The 12,876-nt window shown below is 40.5% G+C and overlaps 1 protein-coding gene across 1 annotated transcript in view; it reads right to left on the bottom strand.

Moving 5' to 3' along the window:
- The window catches only part of ABHD17C (abhydrolase domain containing 17C, depalmitoylase), a 29,493-nt gene extending 16,897 nt beyond the window's left edge, over positions 1-12,596 (bottom strand). Inside the window, exon 1 of the mRNA XM_088539794.1 lies at positions 12,050-12,596. Within this exon, the coding sequence (XP_088395920.1) occupies positions 12,050-12,585 (536 nt within the window). The 5' untranslated portion in view covers positions 12,586-12,596. The remainder of the gene's footprint in view (positions 1-12,049) is intronic.
- Between the last annotated feature and the right edge of the window lie 280 nt (positions 12,597-12,876).

The following is a 12,876-nucleotide window of genomic DNA, read 5'->3' as shown; positions in this document are numbered from 1 at the left end:
GCAAACACCCCCAGCTTTATCAGTGAGACTGTCAGCACTTAAGCATCTGTGCTCAGAGAAATGGAGAATATTCATGGCCTGACAGAGACACACTGCTCTTCTGATGAATATCTCCTGCCTTCTCTCAATTACATACTTTCATCTAGATACTTTAAATATTATTAATAGGATACCCAAAGTGATAACTGCCACATGGAAGATGATCACTTCATGAAAACAATCTATCACTAGAAAGATTTTTTTGAATATCCTTTCAAAAACAAGAAAAATCTTGGCATTCCTTTGTTTTTCACCATTTATTACCTTGTCACCATTACTTTTAAATTAGATTCATTAACATTTACACTTTTTCGATGTGGTACTCAAAACCCAATCTCAGAGTTAAGAGTGACTTTATAGAAATATTCTAATGGAAGAAAGCTACAGGGAGTTACAGAAATGAGGGCACAAACAGCAGCTTAAGCAATGCCTTTACACATAAGCATACATTAAGCATTCATTTCACGCTGATGTTAAAGATTAACTTTTTATGTTACAAAAATTTTCCTCTCTGATACTGACTACAGGTAATTTCTTACCTACTTTCAGGAGAAGGTGTATTGATAGATACAGGAGATAAAATAAAATTTAAAAAGAAAAAAAAAAGGAGCTTAAGGCTTCTTATCATTTACATTGCAATCCTACAGACACAGGAAGTTATATGTCATTCCTAAGGATACTCAAGTTCTTCCACTCCTGTCTCAAGTACAGACAGACTCGAGCCCACCAGGGTTAAAGACCTGTTGCTCCACAGAATCTATGCATTAGCCAGACTATATTTAAGCTTATCCTATTTTACACTTCATTTTCCTCCTGTGCATGTTCGTTCTTTCAGGGAACTTTCAACGCACTGAATGTTAAGGTGCCAGTAACACTCACTCAAACATAAAGCCAAGTTGGTTAAAAAATTATACAGCAATCACCAGGATTAACAGCACCAGATGTTCTAAAACAGCAGACCACAGATAACTGGTTTAGAGCTTAAAATCGAATTTCCTGCTCAAAGCTTTTATCTTCACAAACCCAGAGGCTAAATCCCTCTCCCCTTTCTCAGTAAATATTACTTGAAATTGAGTACATTAAAATTTAGCCTGAAGTCCCAGTTCTTCTTGTGTGTTCAGCTGAAGCACTTCCCAAGCCTGCCTTGTGCTCCCTAGGAGTAAGACAACTTAGGACCAAAAGAGTGATTTACTAAAGCAGCACAGAAACTTTGTATTTAACTGTACACGAACATATTTATTATCAGCAAATTTAGTGATATTTAAGTAATAGATGCCAATTTAAGAAATAGACATTTCAATAAGGGGAAATCAGCAGTAACTGTGATCTACGCATTCAGAAATGCATTAGCTTTCTTATAACTTCCACATATCTACTCCAGAAAATTCAATACTGAGAGAAGATCCAATATTTAGCATCATCCCTGGTACTATGGAGTAAAAGGCATTTTGCCCAAATCAAGAGGTTTTAAAGAGAGTCAAAAGGCAGGATGACAAATTTTGTTTCCCACTAACACTATACTCAGCTAGCAGGACCAATAGCTTTTGGAATCAATCTGTTGAAAGCTTTCTTTCTAGGCAACTTCTTTTCCCTCAAAGGAGGATTTTTAGCAGTATCTCACAGCTGCTCCAACAGCAGCACAAGCACCGAGCTGGGGGCCAAGACCAATTCCTAACGCAATCGCTCGGGTGCTTCGTTCCGCCTGATGCTAAAGGTCGGAACCGGCTTCCCGGACCGTGACGTTCACAGCGTTTTGTTTGCCTCCCTCCCTGCGCCGCAGCCCCGTGAACCAAACCCTACCGTGCTCCGGGATCACCGCGAACAACTGGTCATGCAGGAAGAAACGTTATCAAGTCAGCTAAGTGCCACTTTGGCACTCGACCGCATACTATAAACCAGCACAGCATAAAGAACAGTCTTGTGCTGGTGGAGTGCTTGTTTTTTGAAATACAAGATAACAGCACAGTAAAGAAAGAAAGAGGAGGTATATTAATGTCTGCATAAGGGACGAATGCCAGTTTGGATGGCAACTTTCTCCCTATGGGGAGCTTCGCCGTTCCATAACAAACGCGCTGTTAGTTACAAACCACTGCTGGGCTTCATCACCGCGTGCCCTCCATGCAGTTACATTTTATGAATGGTTTTTCCTATCCTCCTAGTACTACAAAGCCTGCAAGAAAGAAGAAAAATAGAAATATTTAAGTGGAATTTTAAAAGAAAACGATTTAAAGAAAATCTGATCAGATATTACTGTGAAAGGCAGAAAAGAAACAGAGCTCACATTAGACTGTTACTCAGAAATCCTGGGAGTGGTGAAAGAAAGAAAAATGAGTATCAAATCAGTGGTTTTAAATCCAGTCTTTCTTCTCCTTAAAATCCAAACAAGACAAGCTAGGTTTAAGCCAGCACTGCCTTCTTTTCCAAAATGACACTTGCTTTATTAATTTAAAAAAAAGAAAAAAAATGAAAATTACCGTGACTGTCCGAAGAGATAAGCATCTTTGATTTATTTTTTCCAGCTGCTGAAATGCAACTAGTTCAGGACAACATCCAGATAAGCAACATCCAAGATACTTAGGTCAAGTGCTCTTCATCACGATCTTTATTAAAGTGGATTTTTGGATGGAGAGGGTAGTTTCCTGAGATAATTAGAAGATGTCAGGTTCTATTTATGTCAACAGTGCCTGTTCAGTGCCACATGCAAAAGGGACTACAGCTCTTAAATGAGCTTTGACAGAAGGGTATCCCGTTTGGAAAGGTGGGATATTTGGCACCAGCTTGCTCAGTCTCTGCAGAATAATAAAGGATGGAAAAGAACTCACACTAGGGAGATTTAACAGCCCCTATATCCTCTAAAAAACATCGGTCAACATGGAGGATTTATGACAACCTAATCTTTTGTAACAAGAAATCTGATTCAAGTCATATTCAAGGCCTTCATGATCTTTTAAACCACTGGTATCTTGGCTCCTTGTTAGAACAAATACAAACCAAAATAACTCTTCATTGGAAAGACAACTATATTGGAGCTTGTATTCCTTCAGTTAACAGCTTCTGTATCAGATTAATTTTAAGCATAAATCATAAAAGCAGAATATAGAACTAACCATATTGGTTTTGTAGACACAGGGCTTTATGAGTGTTTTTAAAAAAATTACATTATGTGAATAATTAGCAAGAGCTCAGGCAGAAGGTCAGAAAGTTTCCATATCAGAGAAAAAGGAGTTTGGAAGCTGGTAGATTTTCAGTGTAAACCCAAATGTTATAGACATAATGGTGAGGTTTTATGTCAAACACCACTCAGTATCTTAATCTACTGCACTGACTTCTGAAAACTTCCTATATCGAAACGATTCCTGCAATGCATGTGACGTCATAGGGTAATTATTAACTAGTATGAGACAAACGTTACATGCTCATAAACTAATGCATATAAAAATAGCAAACCAGACCCACCTTTTCCTACAACTTCGATACTTTTACAGTAGGTTAAGCTTGATAAGGTGGTTACATCTAGACTGAAACACTAACATTTTCCATACCAACATACCTTAAAAGTACGCCTTTATTTGGGAAAAAAATCCAAAAACTAAAAAACAAGACTTTTGTTGTTGTTGTTGTTGATCACTGCTATAAAGTGAATAAAATGTGAAATTTAGCTCACTATGCAAGTTGAGGGACATTTCAGGCTAAGGGGAGGAGAATACCACTGACAGGCTCTTGGCCAGCTGTCCCAAGGTAAGAATTACCCAGAGACATTTCCAAAACAGATTCTATGCAGAATTAACTTATTTCAAATTAAAAAAAGCAACACACATGCTTGGTGGGGGGAAGTGACTATAAAACCCTGCTAGTTTTGTAGCAAAGTTGGACAAGAGTTTCCTAAAATTGCCCCTGGAAGATATGCCTCAAAACCAGGATGGTTTTCTAGAACGATGCCACTTTGTCCAGGCTGCCATGAAGCTAACACCCTGCCTCCAGCGGTGCAAATCCACCAGACGTTGAGGAAAGCTACGGAAACTGGACAAAGATTGGTCTCCGGACAAACAAACCAGGCCAACACTTCAGGCAAGCTAACCACTCGAAAACTCCCTTGACATACAAATGGTTCCATATACATCAGATGTAAAACGCTTAACACAAGCCAATCCACATATTACAACTGGCTTCTCTTTTACTTTGCATATTACAAGACCTTCAGTTTACAGTATTGTGCAACAGTTAATATGACCTTGCCAAAGGCAGCCAAAAGCTCTTGTTTAATTTAAAATAAATAACTCTTAAATTCCATGAAATAATGATTAAATAATCTAAACATTATGTCGGTTCCTCTGTGCACTGGAAAGAATATGCAGTAGGTTTTGCTGCTTTGTTGATTTTGAACACCGTTTTTCAAGCTCTATCAGAAGACATCCAAACTACCCATCCAGATAATCTCTTCATTACAAGAAAACACTTCAAGCAGAACTATTTCAAGAGCATTTCCAAAGAAAAATGTTGTTTTCAGAATTTTCAAAGTGCTGGATCCCATTTTTCAAAGATGTACTTACAGTTTCAAGTGACCAAACCTATAAGCAATATTACTTTTGGAACAGCATGAAGTTCTTACAATAAATTCACACACACACACACACACACACACACACACACACACACAGGCGCAATACTTGGAACACTGCTAATTTAAGTGTTTTCCTCAGGACTTGAGACAAATGCACTAACTTAAAATCTTATTTTGCACATCAAACTCATTTGTCATTTAGAAGCCCACACAGAATTCCCCTACTTGAAATTTTTGTGAAGATTTCATGGATATATTTCCATGATTGTAGGGGCTTTCCCAAAGATGCAGAAATGCTTATAAAGATCAAATAAATCAAGAGAGGCAGGAGGGGATGGAAAATCAAGACAGATCCTACTGTTCAGCAGCATTGCTTCTTTGCAATGCTTGGTCTTCCAGGCAGCAAATCCAACCACAATATAACACTAAACTTCTATTCTACAAAACTAACATTTTGTTAAAAAATATAGGCATGGAAATTGATACCACCAGCATAAACCTATCACTACACAACTGGCCTGAATTTGCACCTTTCTGAGACTGTGGGCAGTCAACCTGGCTTCGCGAGGAAGCTTGAATGTGGTTTTCTCAAAGCAGCCTTTGCAATAAGGAATTACGTGCTCGGTCCTTAAGCTGATACTCTGTACTATTCATCCCATTCTTTATTCTTAGCCCTCTATTAAAAGCATCTTCATTCCTCCGTGTTTACTCAGCGCTTGCTCAGTTTACAAGCCACACACCCCACGCGCTCACACAACCTGGAACACAAACAAAACACCAACAAAATGCTCCTTCTGGCAACAGGAATGAAACGCAGCTTCACCAGAGGCCAGCCTGAGTGCGCAGCTACTTATGTCATTCACCTGAAAGTCCAAAAGTCAGGCAGTCAAGGGAAGAAAGACTTACTGAATCACTGAAACTGCCTACTCACAACCTGGTCCTTTCTATTCAAACAGGAACAAAATGCTACAACTTTAAGTTTAGCTCTAACTGCTAAGCTCCTGCGTCACACCCAAACAACTGTGCTAACTTCTGCACACCTGCCCTCACCCAGGCAGCCCATCTCCACCCTAGTTTCAATTTTCCCTCCCTTTGCAACAATTCTACCTTTGCTAGAAGTGAGATTTGCTACTGTCAAAAGTTACTGATGAATAAAAATGCAGTGCATGTTTCTCCAGCGCATTACACTACCAGAACCAAACAAAAACACTAACTTCATCCACGTCTTTCCCTTTATTAAAAATATCAGCACAGAATTCTAGAGCTAAGGCCCAAAGCTCGACCTTCCTTCAAATACATTTGCTTTGCATCTTCACCATTTAGACTAGATCGGAAAGTCCATTGTACATTCAAAGTTGCACCAGCTTTCTGCAAGTTGTACTAGTTTAGTTTTATATCACAAAACAGGAAAACAACATTAAAAGATTAATAAATGCTGGGCTTCTTGCTGCCTTAAGTATCAATCTCTGGTGATTTCAATTCTCCACTATATACTTACTTCCACAGACTCAAACAGGTCGTCCAATTACTGTACTTTAGTCCATACAGAACTGTTGTTTGAGAGATAGAACATTCAATGTAAGCTCAAAACTACATGACAAATAATTTAGAACTACTGCAGTTCAACAAATGTAGCATGTGCCTTTCCCAGGTTCAGAAAATTGCAAGGAGCCCCTCATTGGGCATGTGGTCGCAGTGCCTTCAGCTCCGCTCAATGCAGAGGCATCTGAAGGTCTCTCCTGCCAAAACTCTGCTCCTTTTAGCTGACTGGCAAAGCCAACCTGGCATATGCATAAGCAGGTTGGCTGGAACATATCCAATGCATTTCAACCACTCCCAGCTCAGCCTTGTAATTCATCTATTTTTGTGAGGGAGGGTAGACAGGAATGTCAGTTATTCATTAAATTTATTACCAGCTTTAGAGGGAGGGGAAAAAATAAAAGCAATATTATTTTTCCATTTAACTTATTAGTGCCACACAACCTGGGGACTCTTGGTTTTAAAGCCAATACAGAAGGCAACTTGAGGCACTAGTTTCCTTATATTTTGCTTAAAAATACATTTGAGGCAGAGTTTAATAGTAGAAGTTACTATAACCAGATTTTCCTCTCCCCTAGGCAAAGCTCATCTTAAAACCAAACATGCAATTCGGCTATTTTATGCCCCAAACTGCTAATTGCTCAGCATTTCTTTTGTACTATTGTATCTTCCTGTGAGGAAGCAGCATAGAACTGAAAAACCAGTAACTCCCCTGGTCCATTTTCTCCACTCAGTGTGGAACCATTCACTTGCTCAAAAATTGTCAACGTTTTCTCCACAAAACCAACTGCTGCCAGATGACCCTTTTGGCAGTTTAAATGTTACTCCTCATATAATTTATTCATGGCACTTATAACCTCAGGTCGCTGCCTAACATTGTTAATTGTTTTCTTTTTTGGAAGGAGGAGACTTGTTGGATTTGTTTTTATACTTACAGGCACACGTAATGAGTTTTTATCCAGATAGAGACAGGGAAGGAGATTGCCTTTGTTTTCCACATACAAGTTAATCTATCACATGGCACTAGAAGCAGATGAAAATCTTGAGTTGCTTCAGCACACAGACTTTAATGATGCATCCCTCTAGAATCCTTTATGGACAAGGCTCTGATTACATGACGAGCCAGGCCTATAACTCCTATAGGGTAGGATAAAATAAGATGGCCAGCTCAGGCTGCTGAATTTCAGGACTATCTACATCCAGGATAACAACTATAGTTACCCAAAGGTTCATCCTCCCAAAACACAGCAGCACTTGCAAAGCACTCTTGTCAATGCAAACTTCAGTTTTTTAAAACAAGCTTTGATCTTACAGTCCTGACAGAAGTAGGAAAATATTTAGCAAAACTACTTTCTCGTACTTCAGTGACTCATCTATGTAAGGTGACACCAAAGCTCGCTAAACATTTTGGATAACTTTGAACATCAGAGCACCCGTTTTAAACAGTTGTTGCTATTTGTCCCTGGGCTGCTCATCATCCGACTGCGCCGCCGCTCCCTGTGCAGACAATGACAAGAGACTGTTTTACAGGCTTCTATTTTTAAGCAACTTTGCATGCAGTTTTGCTTGTAGCACTGACCACGGTAGCTGGAATAAGTTTTAGAAAACAGTTTCTTTAAAAATTAATGAGTATACAATACATGCAACTTTGCAAACATCACCATTATTAAAATGAAGAAAGGAAAATCCTGTTATAGTTAATGATAGCTGTAACAGAAAAAAAATAAATCCACGGATGCTTTTAAGAAGCCACACCTGTGACAGACTCGGAGAAGCATATTTAGAGCATACAGGGTCTGCTGTGGGTTGAGAGAATATGGAAAAAACGTCACATAGAACAACTGCAGTAAAAGGCAATACACAAAAAAGTTCAGCCTCACTCTGCTCTTAAGATGCACTGTTGGAAAAACCTCATTACCTACAGCTTACCTATCATTTAACCTTGCCTACCAGGTAGTAAACCGTGAACAAGGAAACACAGTGGAACCCAGAAGTCAGAATTTATGACTCAGCCCAGCACAGCCTTCTGCTATCGAACAAAGTTACTTTGCTGAGTTGTACCAAAAGCCCTTTGTTTCCACTTCCCATTTTTATCTGAGGAATACCCACTTGCAGTAGCAGACACTTCATTAGCAGCCTGGAGAAATCACTAAGTTGAATGGTGACAAAGTTCTAAAATTTTCAGATTAGCAAAACCAGCACTGTCCTGAGGACTACACATGTCCTTGTGTGGTTTCAATGCTTAATCTATATGCAGTAGAAAGTCGTAAACCACAGCTACATGATGGTCTCTGCCAGCGTATTTTTCATAAAATGAGTATATTTAAGTTCAGTGGTAGAAAGGTCATGTGATTCATAGCAAGTGAGAGAATAAAATATGCGCAGAAATCCTCTTGGAAAGCTACACTGAAAGTAACAGAAATTAACAGGACATCTCCATTACACCCATAGGGAAGCATGCACAGTGTGGGAGTTTATTCCTGCTATAAAACGTCTTGGGAAGGTGCTGAATGTTTCATATTTGTCTCTTAACAAACAAGGACTCCTGCCCTCGCAACCTTCCCCAGTGTGCATGTTACACGTCGGTCAATTAAACACTTCCTGCAACCCTGAGTGGGAAGCAAATAAGGCTAAATCTTTAAGAGGGTTTCAAGAGACTATGTAGAACAAAAACCTCATGTCAACTTAGTGTTGAAATACTCTGTCCAGAAAACTCAGACTAGATGACACATGGCAAGATGCTGCTAATGAAAGACTTTGTTGCAATGACAATCAAACTAGAAATGAACTATTCTGATAAATCGAGAAAAAAGAAAAACAAACACTCAAGCTATTACTACCTAGGAAACTGTAGCCACTTAGCAAATCAGAATGGAGACTGACTAAACCGATACAACCTCAGCAGATTAGTTACTACTCTAGACTAATCCAATTAGGCGGGTTTCCTGATTTTGCTTAAATGAAAAACTGCAACACTTCAACTGCAAAGGAAACACCAGTAAGGGGAGAGAGGGAGGCAACACCGTGAATAATAAAATAACCCTAACAACAAAGATTATAAATTCTTTCAAAACATTGCATTTGAGAAAAAAGGTTTCTAAAATGGCTTAAATTCTAAACTATTTACCATCCATTATTAATAGCTCCTACAGTTAATTATGTCATTTCACAGTAGTAACATTGCTACAGTTAGACAGCTGAACATATCAATACCTTTCTTATTCTGAAAGGCAGCTACCAAACTTACCAGTTTGTAAAATTACTAGTTAGGAGTATGCACTATTCATAAGGAGAAACAATCATTTGGCTAGCAGTCAGGAAAATGAGTAACTTGAACAGTATGGTCAAGAATTTGCAACCATATTTGTAATCCCAGTCAGTTGATTATCATTTCAAAAATCTGGCAGCAAGCTGTTTTGTCCTAGTGTGCAGTTAATTCCTGCCTTACTTGGGGCAGCTCTACAAATGTAATGAAAAATTAATATTTGCTAAAGATCAGTTGCACTTCACAGGTAGAATTTAAAAATAATTTTAAAAATCAAAGACTTCCAGCATTTTAATGATTCTTTCTGCCACCAGGTAGAATGACTGGTGGCCTCAGAACAAGAGGTTCCCACAGAACTTACACAGATAACTGTTTCTCTATGACATAGTGAACTTGACCTATTTTAAGGCTTCCCTTTTAACTCTGCATTACAGTTAGCTGCCACATGATTACAGAGCAAAAATTAGGAATTTGCATTAAAAACTAAAGCACATACAAACAAGCTACACAAAGTGACAACTGAATCACTGTAACAAATGGCATAATATGACATTTTACATCACAAATCTGACTTGCATTCTTACAGTAGAATCTTTCACTTAATTCTAAGTTGCACTGATTTATTAATAGAGCTAAAAATGAACAAAACCTTGCAACATTCATGTTAGAGAATTCACAAGCAGAAAGATTATTGTGTTGGCTCATACTTGCTATGAAGAAAATCATCTGAGAGAACAGATTCTATTGATTTTTTAAAAGCTTACATTTTACAGTAACTGGAACCTTTACGGAACACCTCAAATACTCAAGTATTTCCTTTAGCTCCTCAAAATTCCTACCAATTATAACACAACTACTCTAGGAAGATGCTCAAAACAGCACTAAGACCTGAGACGTATAAACACAGCAAGGTAGCAGCTAGCAGGGAACAGAACCTACATCTTGTATAAACCACAGAAATGACTCATGTAAAATGACCAGACTTCCTCCAGTCATTCCTTTAACAGAAGGAGCCCAATCCCCTCAAAACTAAACACATGTTGGGATTGCCCACTCTGTCAGACTTAAAGACTTGATGTGAAGGAACTGTGGCTTTCTGGATCTTCACTGCTCTTAAACACATACTAAATGTCTGTCAAAACACAAGCAGCTCAACCAGACGTGAAGGAACTTAGAGATCTAATAAACTTTCATGAGAAATTTTTCATCAAATAAGCAATAAGTGAGATATAGAGAGAGCACAGAAATGAAGGACAAGCATTAATCAGGTTTGATTTATTCACAGCATTTTCCTCCCTTAAAGGTTATTTACAGCACACATATGCATCATTGGGCATTTGATCCTTTATTCTGGATGAAGTATATCAGAATTATTTATTCACATTAAAATATATTACTTAAATTTCAGCAACATCTATATTCTTTGAATTCTGTAGGACCTGGGAAATAAATCCAGAATTTGGTTTACTCACTAAAGACTTTCAGGTAAGATTTTCCTTACGATCTTAACCTGGCTTGGTCAGACCACTGTCAAAAGTCATTTGGCTTCAACAACTGACCAATTCCCGGATCCTTCAAAAGCCAATTATCAAATTAGTAACAACTCCTGTCACTATTTTTGAGGCAGGCACAGCAGACATTAAATACTCATTTCACACAGGGCAAGCTCACCCACAATCCCAGTGCCAGGAACAGAAAACATCCGTAATTCTTCTCTTGCCCTGTTGCAGCAGTTCAAGGTTTTTAAAACGTTATCTCCTTCAAGGTATAAAAATCTGTGAGGTCCCAGTTTAAGAACCATTTATACAAATGAAGCTCATGGTTTCTGTGAACAGAAGAGTCAACAGAGGCCAAGAGCTGGTAGAAAGTTGCAGTGGGACGTCAGAGGCAGTGGCTCTGCTCAGGAAGTCCTACGAGTCACAGGTACCCTGTGCTCCTACTTGTCATGCTGCTTGGACACTTGGACAGTATCTTCTCATTGTTCTTCCATGCCTTTGGATGTCACCTACCTCAGCAGCTCCTCCTGGAGGGATCCCCAGCTCTACTTCCACCTGGCAACACCTTCCTCTTCCATCCCACTACCCCAGCCAACTTGACAATAGATATTTGATTGCCAAAAGAGATGTTTGACATCCCTATGGGCTTGGGTGATAATTCAGAGGCATCACAGAAAGCCAGCAGTTCTTAGGAAGCACTAGCCTAGGCTACCACCAAATTCAGTCAATGCTTTGGTTTGACTGGGTTAACTCTTAAGTGTTGACAATGGTAAGTGAGATTTACACCAACACAAAATCTTGAACGAGAGGTTTTTTGCACCTTGCAAACTCAACTGCAACCTGCGCACTAAGAAAACCTCCAGTTTGCAGTGGATATTGAGTCAATGGTCAAGCAATTGACAACACAACATGGTTGACTGACCCTAAATTCAGAAAAGTCCAAGAATGAAACCTTGAGCATCCTCTTAATGAATGAAACCTTGCATCAAATAACACCGCAATGGTTGATGAACACCTGGTGACACCTCCAACAGCTCAACCTTCTGCAGACCCTTTCCCTCCACCTCTCTGCAGGTTAGCTGTTCAGGCACTGAACATATCAGGATTAAATGGAGATGCAGAAATGCCTTGTCCCCAACATCCATTTACCTTGTCCTGAGGGCCTGCCAGGCTGCATCAATGTCTGCGTAGAGGTTTTTCTCGGAGGGCTTGCCAGTGCTCACCCCGTAGCCAGAGTAGTCGTACGAGAAGACGTTGCAGTTGATGCGGGAGCCGAGGCCGATGTAGAAGCTGCACATCTGGCCCAGGTCCACGGCGTTACCGTGCGAGAAGAGCAGCGTGTAGCGGCCGGTGGGCGCGCAGCGTACGAACATGCAGCCCAGCCTGTTATCTCGCGCCGTGCGGGAGAAGAACACTTCCACGGCATCCAGTTCCCGCTGCGAATACTGCCAATCCGCCCGCTCGCTCAGGTGCAGGCTGCAGGTGCCCGACGCAGGCGGGGTGCCCGCGGCCGCCCCGGCCTCCTGCTGCTGCTGCTGCTGCTCGGGCTGCAGCACCGTGTACGTGGGCTCCGGGGGCAGGAAGGCCAGCTTGGCAGCGATGCGGCTGGGGCAGGGCGGGCAGCAGAAGAGCCAGCACAGCTCACCCAGCGAGAAACCGTTCATTCTGGGGCCTTGTTCGGGCATCAGAGACGCCGGAGGGGAGAACTAGCCTAGGCGGGCAAGAAACCAAAGCCACCGGAGCGCGGCCAGCAGCACCTGCGCGCCCTTCGCCGGCTCCTGGGCAGGCAACGGCCACCGTGGAGGAACCACAAATGAGATGGCCCCTCCAAGCCAGGAGAGTGGGGAAAGAAAAAAAAAAAAAAAAAAGGAAAAAAGGAAACAAACTCCCCACAAAACACACACCTAGCACAAGCAGCCCTTGAAATCCCCACCACTAGCACCCCAGCAAACCCAGCCCCCTACATCACCACCCTA

Source organism: Tinamus guttatus, unplaced genomic scaffold (genome assembly GCF_059628265.1).
Source record: "Tinamus guttatus ecotype Peru unplaced genomic scaffold, ASM5962826v1 Tinamus_guttatus_pri_ptg000004l, whole genome shotgun sequence".
NCBI lineage: Eukaryota > Metazoa > Chordata > Aves > Tinamiformes > Tinamidae > Tinamus > Tinamus guttatus.
This window is presented reverse-complemented; position numbering and strand designations above follow the sequence as displayed.